Below are 21,932 nucleotides of genomic sequence, written 5' to 3'. Positions count from 1 at the left end.
GAAGCAACCTAGATGTCCATCAGCAGATGAATGGATAAGAAAGCTATGGTACATATACACAATGGAGTATTATTCAGCCATTAAAAAGAATACATTTGAATCAGTTCTAATGAGGTGGATGAAACTGGAGCCTATTATACAGAGTGAAGTAAGCCAGAAAGAAAAACACCAATACAGTATACTAACGCATATATATGGAATTTAGAAAGATGGTAACAATAACCCCGTGTACGAGACAGCAAAAGAGACACTGATGTATAGAACAGTCTTATGGACTCTGTGAGAGAGGGAGAGGGTGGGAAGATTTGGGAGAATGGCATTGAAACATGTAAAATATCATGTATGAAATGAGTTGCCAGTCCAGGTTCGATGCACGATACTGGATGCTTGGGGCTGGTGCACTGGGATGACCCAGAGGGATGGAATGGGGAGGGAGGAGGGTGGAGGGTTCAGAATGGGGAACACATGTATACCTGTGGCGGATTCATTTTGATATTTGGCAAAACTAATACAGTTATGTAAAGTTTAAAAATAAAATAAAATTAAAAATTAAAAAAAAAAAAAAGACCCATCTCTTTTTCCTCCAAAGTAGATTGAAAATCAATCACTTCTCTAAATTTCTACTGTTACCAATCCCACCCCAACCACCTTTATTGCTCACCTGAACTATAGTGAAAATCTCCTGGGTGATTTTCTCACAAATACTCTTGTCCCTCAGAACAACAGACGCCAAATGATCATTTAAAAACATAAATAAGATCATGTACTCCCCTGTGTAAAACTCTCTCATGAATTCCCATTGCATTTAAAGACAAATCCAAATGACTCACGCTGTGGTCTGCCTGCCTCTCAAGTTTATCTCAGCTACTTTCTCCCTACCTTTGAGAATGCTGGCCAAAATTGACACTTCCTAAAATCTACCAAGCTGTTTCCTGCTCCAAAGCCTGCAATCATTTTTTCTCCTGCCTGGAAATCATCTTTCAGGACTGGCTCCTCATTATCCAGTTTTTATCACAATAGCCTTCCCTTGCCCATGTATTTTCCCTTGTGTGCACTATTACCTCATACTATTTCTTCCCTTATATACTCACCTCAGTAGTGTTTGTTGCTTTATTTTGTATTTCCTCCCACTAGTATATACAATCCAGAGGGCATGAAACTGTTTCACTGCTATTATTTCGGCATCAGGTAGAGTCCATATCAATAAATATTCATCATACCAATGGCAGAATAAGGGCAAACTGAATTTTTATTTTTATTTTCCATAGAGAAATTATTATTTAAATTATGAGGAAATTTAGAGTAAAAAATTTACAGCTCATCCAATTCCTCTACCTAATCTACTTCAACTAAAATCATGGAAAACATCAACACGAATGTGGTGAAAACTTGCATGATATACAATAATGTACTGAAAGTTTATAATCTGGTTTCAAGAACCTTCTTGGCTTCATCTCTGGCCACACACTCCTTAATTTGTGGCAATTTCCCTTTGGGAAATAGAAATTATTCAAACTGGCTGCGACACAACGGGTGTATGGAAGAGAGGAAGCAAAGAAGATGGCTGAGGACAGATCAGGCTTTTGCACTTGGAGCAGGTGTTTATGTTTTAGTTCAAAGAGTTAAAGTTGTATTGTTGGTTTTTTTTTTTTTTAACAAAGTCTGTATACTTTAAGAACAGTAGGGTATCTGATCAACTGGAAAAATGAGGGATTAAAATCCGGACAAAGATCACCACCTAAAGGCTATCAATACAATACTGTTTTTGCTATCACAGAATCAGTTTTGTATTTCTTGTGACAGATAAAAATTCAGCTTTTCCCTTACCATTAGGATATCAAAGATACTATACTAAATCCTGCATGTCTTATTTATAAAACTACTCCCAGAGAAAGTATGTGCAGTTGAACTAATAAAATTTTATGGAATCTTAGATAATATACTAGAACCCAGTAACTGTTCTTTCTATAGATAACACATTCACCTTATCTCATTCATTTCAAGCTTTACCACCTTTTTAATATATCTTCTCTTGATCCATATACTTGCAAATTCTATTTTTACTTCTAAAATGAAGTTTGCTTACTTAGTATGTCTATCCCTAAAACCACGCTGTATGATATATATACTTTGTTATTGAAAATACTGTCCTATTGTCAGTCTACAACTGGGAAATAGATCTTGGGAAATGTTAACACTTTAATATGAATCTTCAATACTAATACAAATATAAAAATCTTAACTTTTTGAAAATAATGACTATCATGCAGCAGGCCCCAGTTCCCCTTTCTTCTTACTATAAGCCTTTTTTTCATTTACCTAACCTCTGAAAGCTTCTGATTTTGTGGCTCTCTGATTTTATTTCAATATTTGCTATTAAAAGTCTCAGGAAGGACAAAAAGTGTTTAAAATGTCTACTTTCATTTGCACATTTCTCGGGTTCTCCCATAATTGGTTTTCCATTAAAAAAAGATACTTTGGGGGAAAAAAGGAGAAGGAATATAAATAATCAAACTTCCTTTCTGAGCCTTTAAATAATGTACTGAGCAGAGCAACACTTTAGGTAACTAAGTTCTGCGTCTCTAAATCAGAGTCAAAAGTGAAACTGGTTTCAGTACTCAGAAAAGGCCCTACTCCTTTAAGTTTCACGTCTCTTTCTCAAATCAGGAGTCAACAGGTCCAGGGTGCAGAGCTGTAAGCACAGCAAACAGAACTAAGGGGAAAAACTAGATCTTAAAGCCCCAGCGAAGCCACACCACCAGCAAAGCAAAACAGGTCATGTCTTTTTTCAAGGAAGATTGTGTATAATATGGGGAATGAGTATTAGAAGATTAAAAACTTGGAGATCCACTGAAGCAATGAACAATGCACAATCTGTCTCTATAATCTCCTACTCCACACAAATCGTATCATAACAAAGCAGTGAACACTGGAATACAGCTAAGCCCTTACCCTAAATACCATACAAGTGAGGTGCAGTACAACTTCTTAAAACAAGCAAGAAGGGAACAGAAACTTACCTTCATAAAGAGACCCAAATTGGTATTTTCCACTAAAAAATTTGGGCAGTGAAAACACAAGCGCTCCCAGCCCTAACATAAAGGATGCAAACGCAAGCCATCTGGGTTTGTGTCCTCTTTCACCAATGAATGATACAAATAAAGACAGCAAACAGAAGGCAATGTCATAGCTTGATGATATCAAGCCAGTCAGGGAACTCTGCAGTTCATAGCGCTTCTCGATAGTGGAAATGCTAATATTTACTAGGCCATTCACCACAATACCTAAAAGAGAAAAGAGGAAATTTATGTGCATTATTACAACTTTACCATATAGAGTATGATAATTAACATGACATTACTAAAGTTTGTTCATTTCTATCGATATTTTTAAATGTCCAGTTTTAAAAATCTCAACGTTTCAAAACTAAGCAAGCCAAACATATTTCCTTTACAAATCAATTCTCTTTTAAATTATACATTTGTAAATTTTCAGTCATTAAGTAAAGTTGATGTTTATCACATACTGAATTACAGCTAACCATGTTTCTTTAAATACAAAAGAGACTGGTAGTCTCATGAAGCTGATTCATTAGAGAGTTTCCAGGTATAGTATATTCCCATGGGCCTCAGTTGGAAGACTACAAAACATATAGGTGATTGAGAGGTCAAATGCTAAAACTGTTCAAATTACTCAATCCTTGACTTAGTCTTATGAAAGGTGCAATTGAGTTCTCAAACCTCTGTCTTCTTCTAGCACTCTTAGAGTCATTAAAGCCATCATTTAAAAGTTCCTGGGGCAAAAATAAACAAACTAAAAGTCTATTTCAATTACTAGCATTCTAAATCATAGGCAACGTGACAGAAAATAACAACTTACACATCATCTGCTCATTATAACTGTGATCAAAGAATATAAAATAAACAAGAAAAAGCTGAAAATTCAAATCTGACTAACAACAAAAATGTCTAATTAGGATACTGATTATACAGAAGTTTAGATATTACTATGCTGCTGCTGCTGCTAAGAAGCTTCAGTTGTGTCCGACTCTGTGCGACCCCATAGACGGCAGGCCACCAGGCTCCCCCGTCCCTGGGATTCTCCAGGCAAGAACACTGGAGTGGGTTGCCATTTCCTTCTCCAATGCATGAAAGTGAAAAGTGAAAGTGAAGTCGCTCAGTTGTGTCCGACTCTTAGCGACCCCATGGACTGCAGCCCACCAGGATCCTCCATCCATGGGATTTTCCAGGCAAGAGTACTAGAGTGGGGTGCCCTTGCCTTCTCCAAGATACTACTATCAAGTGAAAATAAAAAACCATCTAATCAAATTACAAAGTTTCAAACTGATTATTCTTTTTACTTAAGAGACTACCATGAATTGTTTTCAATCATTAATTGATAGAAAGAGTATATCCAAGACATTATCTCTGTAATCTCTTCAAATTTTGCTTTATCAAGACTGTAACTGGGAATATATTGCAAGAAACTTCTTACAAATTTTAAAAGTCCTAACATGATTTTTACTTTCATATCAATTTAATAAATCTATATACCAATTTATAGCTCTTGATGTTTTAAGATATAATTTCTAAATAGCTAGGAATGACAGATTTATAAGGGGTATAGCTTAGTCGGTAAAGAATCTGCCTGCATGGCAGGAGACCTGGGTTCGATTCCTGGGTCAGGAAGATCTCCTGGAGAAGGAAATGGCAATCCACTCCAGTATTCTTGCCTGGAAAATCCCATGGATAGAGGAGCCTGGCAGGCTATAGTCAATGGGGTTGCAAGAGTCAACAAGACTTGGTGACTAAACCACCACCAAGGTTGTCTGAGAATCTGAAAAGTTCCCATCTAAAATCAACTTCCCAACACCCTTGCTATACTGATTAAAAATCAGTCATTAGAATTCATTGCTTTTACAGTAAAAAAAAAAAATTTCTGGGAAAGTAAATTTGTAGACTCTTACGGAAAGACAGCATTTTAAGCCTAGGATCCCAAAGTAAATTCTACACTACATAAACTCCAAGAACTTGGCTTTTTTAAAAAAAGAAATCTCATGAAAGGCTGCATACTATGTCCACTGTAAATGCAAGAAGCTAGGAGGTACATTAGGAAATTAAGTGCTAAGAGAGAGTGAGTGAGTGAGTGAAGTTGCTCAGTCGTGTCCGACTCTGTGACCCCATGGACTGTAGCCTACAAGGCTCCTCTGTCCATGGAATTTTCCAGGCAAGAGTACTGGAGTGGGGTGCCATTTCCTTCTCCAGGGGATCTTCCCAGACCAAGGATAGAACCTGGGTCTCCCGCACTGCAGGAAGACACTTTACTGTCTGAGCCAACAGGAAAGCCAGTGCTAAGAGAAATACTGTTTATTTTTGATAAGTGGCTGGGTTAAGTAAATTCATTTGACAAGCTTTGGGTCTTTTTTCACCAATTAATCACCTATTATAATACTGTATCTTGGAAATGGTATTCCCAAGAATCAAGATTGAGAAACATGATAATGTTTTCAGTCATTCAAACTTAAGCTGAAATAAGAATTTATGGAATCATTTTCATCTCAGATTACACTTCTGAAGTTGGAGATTTCTAGGTAGGGTAACTCCAGGCTAAACTTGACACATTTCTCTAAGAATTTCAATTACATTTGATAATAATTTTAAACAATATTTTATATTAAACATAAAATGATATATTCTGGAATAATATTGCAGTTTCAGAATATGTCTTAAAACACAAGATAAATTTTTACTTGTGAAAGAGTCGGACACGGCTGAGCAACTGAACTAATTTCTTTGAACTTTACATTTGACCTTAAGATGCTTGGTAATCACTGATTTTGGACAACTAAGGTTAAGATGCTGAGAGAGGGCCAACTTTGGTTGGGACAAGAAAGGTGGAAAAGGAAGTAACTCAAGCACAAAACTGTCACTCGGAGAAGAGCTGCAGCTGCTTCGCAATCAACAAATATTTACTCAGCACCTAACCTGTGCAAGCGACACTGAGCTGCTTTAAGACAGTGGGGCAGGAATAGGAACAGGTAGAATATATTTCGATTCAGTCTTCTGTTAATCTTAAAAAAGAGCTATTTCAAACCCAATTTTTTTTTTCCGATTACATTTCTTTCCATCAGTACTTAATTGCCTTTACAAAAGTTTTAAACTGTGACCCCGCCCCCCCCCAAAAAATCTACATACTATCAAATTCCAGCTCTTATTGCATGTCCTTGAAGATGTGCCATTTCATAGTCGCCCTAGCATAAGTTCCATTTCTTTCATTCTCTGCATGCTTTCCTTCGTGAGAATCATTGTCCCTCTGCCTCACTACCTATCCCTCCAATAGAGACTTAGATTGCAACTTCCTGAGGGTATAAACCTGGGCTTTTATCAGTAACTCCTGCTGCTGCTGCTGCTGCCAAGTCGCTTCAGTCGTGTTCGACTCTGTGCGACCACATAGACGCCAGCCCACCAGGCTCCACCGTCCCTGGGATTCTCCAGGCAAGAGTACTGGAGTGGGTTACCATTTCCTTCTTCAATGCATGAAAGTGAAAAGTGAAAGTGAAGTCGCTCAGTCGTGTCCGACTCTTAGCGACCCCATGGACTGCAGCCTACCAGGCTCCTCCGTCCATGGGATTCTCCAGGCAAGAGTACTGGAGTGGGTTGCCAGTACCTTCTCCATCAGTAACTCCTAAGAGAATCTAAGAGAGATCCGTGTGAAGTGCCTTAACAGTTCCCTTGTGGCTCAGCTGGTAAAGAATCTGCCAGCAATGCAGGAGACCTGGGTTCAATTCCTGGGTTGGGAAGATCCCTGGAGAAGGGAAAGGCTACCCACTCCAGTATTCTGATATGGAGAATTCCACGGACTTCGACTTCTCAGTCCATGGGGGTCGCGAAGACCGAGTGACTTTCACTTCACTTATAGGACTTCCCTGATGGCTCAGACGGTAAGGCGTGTGTCTACAAGGCGGGAGACCCAGGTTCGATCCCTGGGTCGGGAAGATCCGCTGGAGAAGGAAATGGCAAAACACTCCAGTACTACTGCCTGGAAAACCCCATGGACAGAGGAGCCTGGTAGACTACAGTCCATGGGAAAGAGTTGGACACGACTGAGCGACTTCACTTACGCTTACCAGTTAATAACGCCTGAAGCCTCTGCAGATTTATATTCCCTAGACTCACGAGAACATCCAATGCTCTCCAATTACACTCATAAAAACTTGAATGCATAGATCTGACCAATCCTATGTATGTCCAAAAAGTTTCTCCTTGGCGAACCGCCCTACCTTCAGCTGCACATTTATCCACTCTCTTCCAGAAGCGATGTAAAGACAAATCCCTTTAATAAGTGTTGTGGGGTTTTTTGTTTTGTTTTGTTTTTTTAGCAAAATGCATGCTTTTTGCACCCAGTTCCCGAAGGAGGGCTCCCCTCATTTCCACCTTCTCTGCAGGAAATTGCTAGGCCGGAGGTAGAACACTTAGAAGAGAAAGAGCTTGCCTGGCAAGTTTTCAATGTTTCGCTGTAAGAGAAGCTAAAAATGCAGAAGCGTGAACCTGGTTGGGTGGCGTCTGTGCGAGAGCTTGCCAGCCCCGAGCCCGGGGACCACCCCCCCTCCAGGCGCGCAGACCCCCTCACCCCCGGGGCTGGCGGCGCACCTGCCCCTCCTCCTCCCCGGCGCCCCTCGACGCCCGCAGCTCTCCCACCTCCTTCCCGAAGCCGGCGCCGGTCCTCACCTTGCGTGAGGGCCAGGAGGCAGTAGTGAAACAGAAAGCCCAGGGGCGTGTTGCAGCGCTGGAAAGCCTGGGGTTGGAAGCTGCCCCAGCCGCAGGGCCCCTCCTCATACTCGGACAGCGACCCGAGCCCAGAGGCGCCGGGAACCCCCGAGAGCTGAGGCGGCTCGGGGCGCTCCAGGGGCTCCTGAGGCGCGGGCGGCGGCGGCGAGCCCGCGGCCGGGGTGGGCAGGACGGAGATATCGATGGAAGGCGACGACGCACAGACGCGGCGCGGGGTGTCTGGGCTGGAGGCGACGAAAGCCGGGTTCTCGATGCCTTTGCAGCTCTTCATGATCCGGGCTCGTCCTCCCGACTCCCCGGGGCTGCCGGAGCCGCAAAAAAATAATAATAAAAATAAATAAATAAAAAATTCACCCAGGTTCCGCTGGGGCTCCTCCTCCGGGCAGGTGGCAGCGCCCCCGCGCGGGGCGAGTCCCCGCCTCCCCGGCGTCCCTCTCAGGGGGTCTGTCTCCGCCGCCGCCGCCGCCGTCGTCGTCGTCGTCCCCGGGAGCTTCCTCAGCTAGCTGGCGGCCGTCGGCCTCGCCCACCTGTGGCCGCCCGCGCGGAGGGAGTCCCCGCCTCCCGGGCGTCCCTCTCAGGGGCTACCGGGAGGGCGTCCCTCTCAGGGGCTCCCCGGCGTCGTCACCCGGAGCCTCCTCCGCGAGCTGGCGGCCGCCGAGCGCGGGCGTCCGGCCCCGCGGCGGTGCGGTCGGCCCTCGGCCTCGCCCGCCCGCGAGGAGCGAGTCCCCGCCTCCCGGGCGTCCGCCTCAGGGGCTCTCTCGCCGTCGTCGTCGCCTGGAGCCTCCTCAGAGAGCTGGCGGCCGCCGGCCCCGCGGCGGTGCGGTCGGCCCTCGGCCTCGCCCGCCTGTGGCCGCCCGCGCGGGGCGAGTCCCCGCCTCCCCGGCGTCCCCCTCAGGGGCTCTCTCGTCGCGCGGCCCGTCAGCCTCCTCAGGAGCCTGAGAGGGGGGGCCCCCGGTTTCCCCCGCGCCCCTTCCCAGGGACTGGGAACCAACAAGACGTTGTGGGAGTCGTCTGGCCGCTGACGGGAAGGTTGTGAACACACCTGCTTCACGAGAAAATTCCAGAAACTCGTCAGCGGCCTTCTACCCTTGAACCAGTCGCTCAGTCGTGTCCCCCTCTTTGCGACCCCATGGACTGTATAGCCCACCAGGTTTCTCCGTCCATGGAATTTTCCAGGCAAGACTACGGGAGTGGGTCGCCATTCTCCAGGGGATCTTCCCGACCCAGGGATCGAACCCGGGTGTCCCGCCTTGCGGGCAGACACTTTACCTGCTGAGCCACCTGGGGAAGTCTGCCCTTGCCGCTTAGCGAATCAGGCTTCGGTCTGGACTCCCAAGGATCTGAGCCGCAACAGGTACAGTATTTTGGATTCCTTGAGCATCCTGCTAAAAGACTTTGTACCTGTCATCCTCCCTAGAAACGGAAATACCTACCAGCCCTCACCACTACAGCCATTGGCATGATAACCACCTTTTTTGTAGCTTTCACTTCCCCCAAAGTGAAGGAATACAGATTAGGAAACTTTAAAGCCATGTATATATATAATATTCTTTCTGCTGTACATTGCATACCTTCAGATGAACGATGCTAATAGCAGTGTAAATAATTTCTATCTGTGGAATAAATAAGAATAACACCTTGAACAACCGAATACCATTATGCTAATTGTAGTTACAATTCATTCATTCGTCCTTTCATTCATTCAACAAAACACATTTATTTTCCGGACTCCAAACACTGTTTTAAGCCCTGGTGGTGAAAAAGTGCGCAAAAACGGACAAACACCCCTAGGCTTACTGTGCTTACATTCTGATAGAAGACGGACAATAAGTACTAAATATGCAGTGCGTGTGTTCTCAGACATGTGTGACTGTCATCCTGTGGACTGTGGGATTGACCCTATGGACTGTAAGATTTTCCTCGACAAGAATATTGGAGTGGGTTGCCATTTCCTTGGCCAGGGGATCTTCCTGACTCAAGGATGGAACCTGCAGCCCCTGTCTCCTGCACTGCAAGTGGGTTCTTTACTACTGAGCCCACCTGGGAAACCCCTACATATGTAGTGCCTGGGAGTGCTCAGTCCTGTTTAACTCTGAGATCCTCTGGACTTTAGCCCACCAGTCTCTGTCCATGGACTTTTTCAGGCAAGAATAATGGAGTACATCTCTACAAATGCTATGGAGAAAAAATGCTATGGACAGGCTGGGAAGGGTGTTTTGGGGGAAGGGGGAGAATTTGATGCAATTTTAAATAGGGTGGACAGGAAAGGCCTCAGGTTTTTAAGCAAAAACCTGAAGAAAGTAAAGGAGGGAATCTGGTATGCTGGGGAAGTAGAGTGGGCTCAAATGAGATGGTTGGAGAGCACTAGAAGCCACAGCAGGGGTGTAAAGGGGTACAGGTGGGGTGGGAGAGAAGTGGCAGGGGCCAGACCCTGTAGGCCATTATAAGGACTTTGGCTTTATTGTGATTAAAACAGGAAGGTTTGGAGCTGAGGCGTGACTTGATCATGGTATGATTAGGTTTTCAAAGAACCCATTCTCTCTCCCCTTCCGAAGGTAAACTAATGCATCTGAAAGTAATGTATTTTAAACAAAGACATTATGATCTTGGAATGTTCATCTTTCCCTAAATGAAATGCTTATTCTAAAAGGAACATAATAAAAACCACAAATACTGTCTATTTGCTACGTAATCAGGGCTGTGTACACAAAGCTGTTAGGCTTCATAAGACTGCAGACTGTTAAGGAACCAACTTCTTCAGATCTGACTATTGGTTATGCTGTGCTGTGCTGTGCTTAGTCACTCAGTCGTGTCCGAGTCTTCGAGACCCCATGGACTGTAGCCCACCAGGTTTCTCTGTCCATGGGGATTCTGCAGGCAAGAATACTGGAGTGGGTTGTCATGCCCTCCTCCAGGGGATCTTTCCAACCCAGGGATGGAACCCAGGTCTCCCCTGTGACAGGCGGATTCTTTACCGTCTGGGCCACCAGGGAAACCCAAGTATACTGGAGTGGGTAGCCTATTCCTTCTCCAGGGGATCTTCCCGACACAGGAATCAAATTGGGGTCTCCTGAGTTGCAGGTGGATTCTTTACCATCTGAGCTACCAGGGAAACCCCAGTTGTTGGTTATAAAAATTCTCAAACAATATGTCTGAACTAGGTTTAGCAAAGTTAATAGAGGTCTCAGATATTACTGGATACTATACTGCTATCATTATTGTTCAGTCTCTCAGTCATGTCAGACCCTCTGTGACCCCATGGACTGAAGCATGCCAGGCTTCCCTGTCCTTCACTATCTCCCTGAGTTGGCTCAGATTCATGTCAATTGAGTTGGTGATGCTATCTAACCATCTTATCCTCTGCCACCCACTTCTCCTTCCTCTGCCACCACCCCCTGTTCAATCTTTGCCAGCGTCAGGGTCTTTTCCAATGAGTCTTTTCCACTACACTGCTATATGATATCATTTTCAGTACATTAGTACTATTATTCATTTGTAAGGGCCCTTTCATCGAAAGTTGGAGTACTTCACTAAATATTAATTAATCATGCTATCAAGTTCTGGGCTTCCCCTGTGGCTCAGCTGGTAAAGAATCCACCCATAATGGAGATCTGGGTTCAATCCCTGGGTTCGTAAGATCCCCTGGAAAAGGGAAAGGCTACCTACTCCAGTATTCTGACCTGGAGAATTCCACAGACTGTATACTCCATGAGGTTGCAAAGAGTCAGACATGATTGAGAGACTGAACAACAATGACAGCAGTATAGTATCCAGTAATATCTGAGACCTCTATTAACTTTGCTAAATGTAGTTCAGACATATTGTTTGAGAATTTTTATAGCAAATTCTAGAGACAGTTTTCAAGTCTTCCTATCCTCATTTAGGCTAATTGCCCGCCCAAGAAGCTACTTCTAGATTCAGTGCTAGTGCCTCTCAAACGGCAGTAATTCGGTAGCGCGTGCTGCCAAATTGGTTATAAAAAGGTTAGTGCATGCTAACCATAAAAAGCACGTGCTTTTTATAATCACTTCTAGAGACAGTTTTCAAGTCTTCCTATCCTCATTCAGGCTAATTGCCTACCAAAGAAGCTACTTCTAGATTCAGTGCTGGTGCTGCGGCTAAGTCGCTTCAGTCATGTCCAACGCTGTGAGACCCCATAGACGGCAGCCCACCAGGCTCCCCTGTCCCTGGGATTCTCCAGGCAAGGATACTGGAGTGGGTTGCCATTTCCTTCTCCAATGCATGAAAGTGAAAAGTGAAAGTGAAGTCACTCAGTCGTGTCCAACTCCTAGTGACCCCATGGACTGCAGCCCACCAGGCTCCTCCGTCCATGGGATGTGCTAATGCCTCTCAAACAGCTATAATTCGGTAGCGCATGCTGGTCCTATCCAAGTGTATCCTTACATCCAGAGATGAGAGTATGGTGATGGAAAGGTTATCATTCATCCTGAAACAAGACATTTTATTTATTGTAACCATAGACAGTAGGCTCACTTAATGTAGCATGGAGGAATGTTTGTCAAACACTATTACTTCTTAATGAAATAAACTAGAATTTAGAAGAAAATTCACAGTGGATGACACATAAGTACTATTTTGTAAAACTTTTCTCACTTATATATATACTAAGCCTATTTTACTGATGAGGGATTGAGATATAAAACATTTATCTTATTTTGAACAGACATACATTTGTGGCTCAGTGGGTAAAGAACCCACCTGCCAATGCAAGAGACATAAGAGACGAATGTTCAACCCCTGGGTCAGGAGGATCCCCTGGAGGAGGACATATCAACCCACTCCAATATTCCTGCCTGGAGAATTCCATGGACAGAGGAGCCTGGTGGGCTACAGTCCATGGGGTCACAAAGAGTTCAACACGACTGAAGCAACTGAGCACAAACACATGTACATTCTGTTTTTTATCCTCTCCAGTCAAAAAAAGTCTACCCTGGCCTAAAACCTAAGGAAAGAGTAGAAGTAGAAACTAGGATTTTTTAAATGTCCAATCATTTAAACCTTCAGTTGAGTTCAGTTCAGTTGCTCAGTCGTGTCCGACTCTTTGCGATCCCATGAATCGCAGCACGCCAGGTCTCCCTGTCCATCACCAACTCCCGGAGTTCACTCAGACTCACATCCGTCGAGTCGGTGATACCATCCAGCCATCTCATCCTCTGTCGTCCCCTTCTCCTCCTGCCCCCAATCCCTCCCAGCATCAGAGTCTTTTCCAATGAGTCAACTCTTTACATGAGGTGGCCAAAGTACTGGAGTTTCAGCTTCAGAATCATTCCCGCCAAAGAAATCCCAGGGCTGATCTCCTTCAGAATGGACTGGTTGGATCTCCTTGCAGCCCAAGGGACACTCAAGAGTCTTCTCCAACATCACAGTTCAAAAGCATCAATTCTTCGGCATTCAGCTTTCTTCACAGTCCAACTCTCACATCCATACATGACCACAGGAAAAACCATAGCCTTGACTAGATGGACCTTTGTTGGCAAAGTAATGTCTCTGCTTTTGAATAGGCTATCTAGGTTGGTCATAACTTTCCTTCCAAGGAGTAAGCGTCTTTTAATTTCATGGCTGCAGTCACCATCTGCGGTGATTTTGGAGCCCAAAAAATAAAGTCTGACACTGTTTCCACTGTTTCCCCATCTATTTCCCATGAAGTGATGGGACCAGATACCATGATCTTCGTTTTCTGACTGTTGAGCTTTAAGCCAACTTTTTCACTCTCCACTTTCACTTTCATCAAGAGGCTTTTGAGTTCCTCTTCACTTTCTGCCATAAGGGTGGTGTCATCTGCATATCTGAGGTTATTGATATTTCTCCCGGCTATCTTGATTCCAGCTTGTGCTTCTTCCAGCCCAGCGTTTCTCATGATGTACTCTGCATATAAGTTAAATAAACAGGGTGACAATATACAGCTTTGATGTACTCCTTTTCCTATTTGGAACCAGTCTGTTGTTCCATGTCCAGTTAAGAGCAGTATCTACTATCATATTCATTTTACATATTAAAGAAGCTACACTCCAGAAAGGATTAGCAACTCTTCCAAAGTCATATAACTAATAAATAGTCAACCACTTATTAAGGGTTTGAATGAACTTCTCTCAGTTAGATCTCTTTTCTGGCCTCTGCATTTTCTCTCTTGTAATGGCTATAGCTTGTATTTGTGGTTACAATTATTGCACAGCAATTCTGAGAGATCAAAACTCATATTTACTTCGTATTGATGAGGTCTAGAAGACTAATGCTGCTCTGAATTCCCCAGATTTTGCAAATATTCAAATTAGAATTGATATGTAATCATTCTAGACTCATTGAAAAAGAGTTTCGACAAAAATAAGTGGTATTTAAATGTATAAACAGATATGGTCACCATTTTATCTCTGAAATACAAATTAACTTAACCAATCAGCAAAGTTTGCTTGATGAGATTTAAGTACATTCGTAGTTTAAGACTATTTTGCAGCTTTGAATGAACAAATTCGAACTATCAAAATCAAAGAAGCATAATCTTCATGCACTTAAATCCATGCTGGCTAAGGAGAATTTGCCACTCTTGCTGTGAGGAAGAGTAGAATTTTGCTGAAAGATTAGCAAAAGTAGCATTGCTTCATCTTAAGTTCTTGCTCTTCATGAAAATGCAAGAAGTACTTTCCTGTTCCCTCACATCCTTTATGCTGCAATTTTAAAACGAAGGGGGTTGAAGTTTGCAAAAACCAAATAATTTCATAGATTTTTGTCTCTGATAATTGTGTGGAAAATTGTCATTTGAAAATTCTTTGTTCAACCTAGGGTAAATCTAGTGAGCATATTCAAAATGCCATCTTAATTTTTTAGGAAGTAATTAATAAATTGCTATTCTTTTAGCAGATTTTATTTGCTATATTTTTAAACTGTGGAGAATGAGAGAAAGAACAGCATCTAGATTTTAAAGTAGAAACCGCCCCCCAGTGTACACAGGAGCAGAAGTCCCTACCTGGAAGTTCCATTTTCTGGCATGTGCAGTAGTGGATCTTCCATATCAGGAGCTGGGTGAACCCAGGGGAATTGGACCAGTGACAGAAGCTTTCAAGATGATCCCACCAGCTCCCCTTGCTCTGATCCCATGCTTAAAAGCATTCTAATGATTATATTTTTGTGTTCTATGTAGATACGCTTATAGGGTGAAAATGTACTTATCTGCCTATCTAGAGTATTTTTTATTCCTTCATTTGCTTGTAATACTCCATCAGTTCCCTTCCACTTTCAGACAGGATGTGAAATCTTTGGCAGTATAACATTATGAGACTTATAGAATGTTAAAATTGGAGGGATCCTGAGGAAGCCTGAAGAGAAAGATGGTCAAATGCAGATATTTTTGAAATAACTTAAAATCCTAGTGTTCACATACATACTACTATATAAAATGGGTAACTAGTAGGGATCTACTGTATAGCACAGAAAATGCTTCTCAATATTCTGTAATGACCTTTATGGGAAAAGAGTGGGTATATGTATATGTAAAACTGATTCATTTTGCTCTACAGCAGAAACTAACACAACACTGTAAATCAACTATACTCCAATAAAAACTTTTTTAAAAGGACAGAACAAAACAGAGTGAAGCAACACCAGAAAAAATTAAGAAAAATTCCCAGCATTAAAGATTTATACCACTAGATCTTATATTAAACAAAAGCAGAAAAGATTGTTTCATTGCCCCATTCAAGAAGAGTAGTGATTCTCCTAGTATTCTTCACTTTAAACTCTCTCCAAAATGTATAATTAAAAATTACAAATTATATCCAATAAAAAATTTAATGCTGACTAGATTTGTAAAATACTGCTTTGAATTGCAGTTTCACAGGAAAATATGTTTATATTAATAAGGAACACAGCTATATTTTTCATTCAGTAATACAAATCATAAATCACAATGAAAGTATCTATAAATAGACTGATCGTAATTTTTAAAATAAAAAAGGTAAACATTTAATACAATAATTCTCATAAGAAAGTAAACTCAGCAGGGAGTGAAAAATGAACTATTAGTATAAAAGTTACTATATAGTATCAAGTTAAGCCTTTCATTGATAAGTGATTGTTATTATAATTCATTCAAAACACTGAATTCCTTAAAAGCATACTTATGGTCAAGTATCACAACATTCAGTTCAGTTCAGTCACTCCGATCATGGAGAAAGCAAGGGAATTCCAGAAAAACATCTACTTCTGCTTCATTGACTATTCTAAAGCCTTTGACTGTGTGGATCACAACAAACTGAAAAATTCTTAAACAGATGGGACTATTAGACTACTTTAATTCTCTCCTGAGAAAGCTATATGCTGGTCAAGAAGTAACAGTTAGAACCAGACATGGAACAATGAACTAGTTCCAAATTAGGAAAGGAGTACAACAAGGCTGTATTTTGTCTTATATATTGTATTATTTAACTTCTATGCAGAGTGCATTATGTGAAATGTTGGGCTGGATGAATCATAAACTGGAATCAAGATTGCCAGGAGAAATATCAACAACCTCAGACTGTACAATACCAAATTAGTAATTATGATATTATTTCTGTAACACATTGTTTTTATACTCAAGGTCTGGTTTTGATCCCTGGAAGCAGTCTTCAACATGCTGTGATTCTATCAGTCAATTCAGTTGCTCAGTTGTATCTGACTGTTTGTGACCCCATGGACTGCGGCACACCAGGCCTCCCTGTCCATCACCAACTCCCGAAGCTTGTTCAAACTCATGTCCATTGAGTCGGTGATGCCATCCAGTCATCTCACCCTCTGTCATCCCCTTCTCCTCCTGCCTTCAATCTTTCCCAGCATCAGGGTCTTTTCAAATGAGTCAGCTCTTCACATCAGGTGGCCAAAGTTTTAGAGTTTCAGCTTTAGCATCAACCTTCCAATGAATATTCAGGACTGATTTCCTTTAGGATGGACTGCTTTGATCTCCTTGCAGTCCAAGGAACCCTCAAGAATCTTCTCCAACACCACAGTTCAAAAGCATCAATTCTTCGGTGCTCAGCTTTTTTTATAGTGCAACTCTCACATCCATACATGACTACTGGAAAAACCATAGCTTTTACTAGACAGGCCTTCATCAGCAAAGTAATGTCCCTGCCTTTTAATATGCTGTATAGGTTGGTCATAGCTTTTCTTCCAAGGAGCAAGCGTCTTTTAATTTCATGGCTGCAGTCACCATCTGCAGTGATTTTGGAGCCCAAAAAAATAAAGTCTGACACTGCTTCCATTGTTTCCCCATCTATGAAGTGTTGGGACCAGATGCCATGATCTTAGTTTTTTGAATGTTGAGTTTTAAACCAACTTTTTCACTCTCCACTTTCACTTTCATCAAGAGGCTCTTTAGTTCCTCTTTGCTTTCAGCCATAAGGGTGGTGTCATCTGCATATCTGAGGTTATTGATATTTCTCTCAACAATCTTGAATCCAGCTTGTGCTTCATCCAGCCCTGCATTTCTCATGATGTACTCTGCATATAAGTTAAATAAGCAGGGTGACAATATACAGCCTTGACTCCTTTTCCAATTTTGAACCAATCTATTGTTCCATGTCCAGTTCTATAGGATTTACACAGCCAGTGTCATAATCGTTACAAAATACCTTCTTTACTGAATAGAGAAACAGCCATCCTACCACTCTTGATAGTCCCCATGACACCCACAATTTAACCACTCTCCACTTCTTAACAAAAGGAGATAATGAAAGTTACTAGAATTTAGATTTATAAAACTATATGAGACATGAAGATTTTAGTTCTAGCAGCCTGCTTCTATCAAGATTAAGGTCCAATACACCCAAAATCTCAGTGCATTCAGAGGCAGAAATAGGCCAGTAACAGAAAAAGTGACAGTGGTGAGTGAGGAATTTTCATATATTCTTTCACAATAATCTTTTTAGAATTCACTGGGAGTTAGGAAACGTCTAGTGTGAGATGAAGGGAGCTAGCAAGATGCTATTAATTAGCATAATAATTTACTTGTAAATAAAGTAAGAGCTTTAATAAACAAAGTTCAAGGCAGTAGACACAGGTAAAATAAAACCCATACATTTCCACTCTACAACTTGTGAAAAGCTCTTAGAGTATGGTCCTATAGGGCAAGGACAAAATGTACACTCTGCAAAAGAGATATGAAAATAAGAGAATTGCTTAAGTGAGTATCCAAAGAAATACACAGAATCTACTGTCAATTGATTGACAGTTTAACTGTCAGTTTAACACAATTTAACAGACAGTTTAACACAATTCAACTGTCTCTTCAGTTAAAGAGAAGGTACAAGCCTCTCCATACTCCAACTTATCAGGGGAGATGAAAATTTGCTAGACCAGAAGAAGAAAAAAAAATACTGAAGAACTATAAGAAGTAAAAACTTCTGAGGCAGTTGTGAAACAAAAACAATTTTTTTAAAAATACGAAAAATGGAATACAAAAACTGGCATTAAAAGGTCAGTAAAGGGACTTCCACTTCTAGGCAGGATGGCGTAACAGAGACTAGATTTAATCTCTTCTTGAAATACCCAAAAGAAGAAGACAAAAAGAAAGACTCTAAGGGGGAAAAAAATGTTTTCAAGACACCTGATACCAGATTATGAAGGGGAGTAAACTCAAAGAGACAGGAAACAAACTAGGTGAGCAGTTTGCTGCCTTGGGAGAGTTTTCAAGTGATGGTGTGTGTGGGTAGGGTGGGACAAGATGTGAAATCCATAGAAAACCCAGAAGACTCTCTCGAGTTGAGAAGACAAAGCTGAAGGTCCAAGATAGCTAGAATGTGCAAGACAAAACACTGGAATGGGAAGCTGGACTGGGTTGATGGGCAGAGGATTCCCTCTAGTATTTAGCAGAGCCGAGAGAGATGTGTAAAGAAATGGTGCTAGTCCAGGAAAAGAACCATCTTAACAGATTAGAAGGACAGTGGCCAGTAAGGCAACATGAATGTGAAACAAGTGTTCAGACATTAAAAAAAGGAAATATTAATAATTTATCTTCCAGAGCACCTGCAGCTATGTTATAGAAGTCCTTCAGGCTAAAGGAAAATGATAACAAGTGAAAATAATGATTTGTGCAAAGCCATAAAGAGCACCAGAAATGAGGAGATGGAGCTTAAGACCCATGGAGAAATATGTGTGATTTTATTATGTCAGTCTCTTTAAAAGACAATTCATTGTTTAAACAAAAATAAAGAAGTATTGTGGGATTCATAGTTGTGTAGAGGCAAAACATATGCCAACAATAATGCAAAGACCAGATAAAAAGAAATGGAAGTATGCTATTGTGAATGTCATATCTGTGAAGTGACAACAGGTCAAAGGTTTAATATGATGACTTACACCCTGAGGCATAGAGCAGCCTCTAAAATAGCAACAATAATAAAAAAGCCAAGGGAAAAAAATAAAATGGAAATACATTCAATTAATCTAAAGGAAGGCAGAATAAGAGATGAAAGGGGACAGAATGGATAAGACAAAAAGAGAACAAGTAACAAGGTGATGATTTACACCTAAATATATTTATAATCAAGGAGATCCAACCAGTCCATTCTGAAGGAGATCAGCCCTGGGATTTCTTTGGAAGGAATGAGGCTAAAGCTGAAACTCCAGTACTTTGGCCACCTCATGCGAAGAGTTGACTCATTGGAAAAGCCCCTGATGCTGGGAGGGATTGGGGGCAGGAGGAGAAGGGGATGACAGAGGATGAGATGGCTGGATGGCATCACTGACTCGGTGGACGTGAGTCTGGGTGAACTCTGGGAGTTGGTGATGGACAGGGAGGCTTGGCAAGCTGCGATTCATGGGGTCGCAAAGAGTCGGACACGACTGAGCAACTGAACTGAACTGAACTGATATTAATAATCACACTAAATGTAAATAAAGATTACAATTTAAAGGAAAAGATGATCAGGTCTGATACAAAACGCAAGCACCAATTAAATACTGCCCACAAGTAACATACTTTAAATATAAATGCTAAAAGTAGAAGATTGAAAATGATATATTATGCTTATACTAATCAAAAGAAAGCTGGAATGGATACATGAATAACAGTCCAAATAGACTTCACAGAGAAGAATATTATCTGAGATAAATAAATTTATTTCTTAGTGATAAAGGGGTAAATTCATCAATAGCACTTCATCTCAAATAATTATGCACTTAAAATAGTGTCAAAATGCATGAAAATTAAAACTGATAGAACTGCAAGGAAAAATACACAAATCTACAATCATGCTCAGAATAATTAACATGCTCTCAATGATTAATACAACAAATAGAAAACTCAAGAGTATACCAGATTCAAACAACACTATAAGCAATCTTGATCTAATTAACATTTGTAGAACTTCTCGCCAATAACAGTAGGATACACATTCTTTCAAAGTGCACATGGAATGTTTATCAAGATAGACTTTGAGCCATCAAAAAAGTCTCAGTAATTTTTAAAAGATTCAAGCCACACAAAATATGTTCTCTCATCACAATGGAATCAAATCAGAAATCTGTAACAAAGATAGGTAGAAAATCTCCAAATGTTTGAAAACCAAATAACACAGCTCAAACAACCCACAGGTCAAAAACAAAATCAAAATGAAAATAACTGAATGAAAAAAAAAAAAAAAAAGCATCAGAATTTGCAGGATGCTAGTAAAACAATGCTTATAACATGCCTATAAGAAGAAAGGGCTTGAGTCAGTGACTTCAGTTCTACCATAAGAAACTGAAAAATAAAGAACAATTTAAATGTAAAGTATCAAATAAAAAACAATGGGAATAATAAAGGCTGGAGAGGAAATTAATGGCATAGATAACAGGAAAATAATAGAGAACTTAACAAGACTAAAACCGATTTTTTTAGAAGATAAAATTGAAAAATTTCTAGTCCAACTGACCAGAAGGGCACAAATCACCAATATCTGGAACAAGAGAGGTGATATCATTACAGACTCTACATGTATAAAAGGATATAGTTATAAATAACCTATGCCTACAAATTTGACAGTTTGGGTGAAATGAACAGAAGTCCATAAGACAAATTACGAAAAAAACTCTTAAGGGGTAACAGATCATCTGAACAAGTCTAGGTCTGTTAAAGAAATTGAATTTGTAATTAGAAATCTTCCCACAAAGAAAACTTCAGTCCGATTGACTTTTTTTTAATTAAAAGATAATTGCTTTACAGTATTACATTGGTTTCTACCAAACATCAACATGAATCAGCCATAGGTTTATCCATGTCCCCTCCCACTTGAACATCCCTCCCACCTTCCTCCTGATCCTGTCCCTCTAGGTTGTTATCAAGCCCTGGTTTGAGTTCACTGAGAGTAACATGGAACATACATTACCATATGTAAAACAGATAGCCAATAGGAATTTGTTATTTGACCCATCGACTTCTGTAAGGAATTCCACTGAGCATTTAAGGAAGAACTTTATCAATTCTAGACTTCCCTGGTGGCTCAGCAGTAAAGAATCCTCCTGCAACGTAGGGGACACAGGTTCAATCCCTGGGTCAGGAAGACTCCCCTGGAGGAGGAAATGGCAACCCACTCCAGTACTCTTGTCTGGGAAATCCCATGGACAGAGGAGCCTGGCGGGCTACAGTCCATGGAGTTGCAAGAGTCAGACACAACTTAGCAACTAAACAGCAAAGCAATTCTACATGAACCCTTTCAGAAAATCAAAGATAAGGGAACACAACCCAACTTATTCTGAGGCCAGCGTCACTTATCATTTATCTAAATTTCACTGTAGCATCTACCAACAGTTATCTTATATTCATGTGGATTCGATAAATAAACGTGAGGCAAATGACAGTACTGTTAGTCTCCTCAGTATTATTGAGGTATTATCACGTTTTTTGGTTGAATGACTCTAGCAAAACAGTGATTGAATAACAGACGAATGTCAACCATAGAGAATTTTAATAGAAGCTGAGAACATGTATTGGGATAGGCTGCCAAATAATTCCATGAACTTAAAGCAGATTCTTTCTGGTTCATAAATAACAGATTTTCTCTGGTTCATGAAAGGTTCAATGTGACTTTTCCTCTTTAGGAGGCTCTCCTGAATGTTCTCCTTCCAATGAAGAACTCAGGGATCCGCGTTCCTCCCACTTTTTCGTTCTCTCTG

General features: G+C 41.1%; 2 protein-coding genes across 2 annotated transcripts in view; both read right to left on the bottom strand.

Moving 5' to 3' along the window:
* SLCO4C1 (solute carrier organic anion transporter family member 4C1) overlaps window positions 1-8,489 on the bottom strand; it is an 87,748-nt gene extending 79,259 nt beyond the window's left edge. Inside the window, exons 1-2 of the mRNA XM_006069625.4 lie at window positions 7,728-8,489; window positions 3,021-3,284 (exon numbers count right to left, since the gene is read on the bottom strand). Coding sequence (XP_006069687.1) covers window positions 3,021-3,284; window positions 7,728-8,058 — 595 coding nt within the window. The 5' untranslated portion in view covers window positions 8,059-8,489. The remainder of the gene's footprint in view (window positions 1-3,020; window positions 3,285-7,727) is intronic.
* LOC102396725 (solute carrier organic anion transporter family member 6A1) overlaps window positions 8,138-21,932 on the bottom strand; it is a 149,605-nt gene continuing 135,810 nt past the window's right edge. The window contains exons 14-16 of the mRNA XM_045166803.1: window positions 9,359-9,400; window positions 8,413-8,829; window positions 8,138-8,368 (exon numbers count right to left, since the gene is read on the bottom strand). Coding sequence (XP_045022738.1) covers window positions 8,138-8,368; window positions 8,413-8,829; window positions 9,359-9,400 — 690 coding nt within the window. The remainder of the gene's footprint in view (window positions 8,369-8,412; window positions 8,830-9,358; window positions 9,401-21,932) is intronic.

The sequence above is a fragment of the Bubalus bubalis genome, chromosome 9 (genome assembly GCF_019923935.1).
Source record: "Bubalus bubalis isolate 160015118507 breed Murrah chromosome 9, NDDB_SH_1, whole genome shotgun sequence".
Lineage (NCBI taxonomy): Eukaryota > Metazoa > Chordata > Mammalia > Artiodactyla > Bovidae > Bubalus > Bubalus bubalis.
Note: the sequence above shows the minus strand (reverse complement) of the source record. Positions and strands in the feature narration are given on the sequence as shown.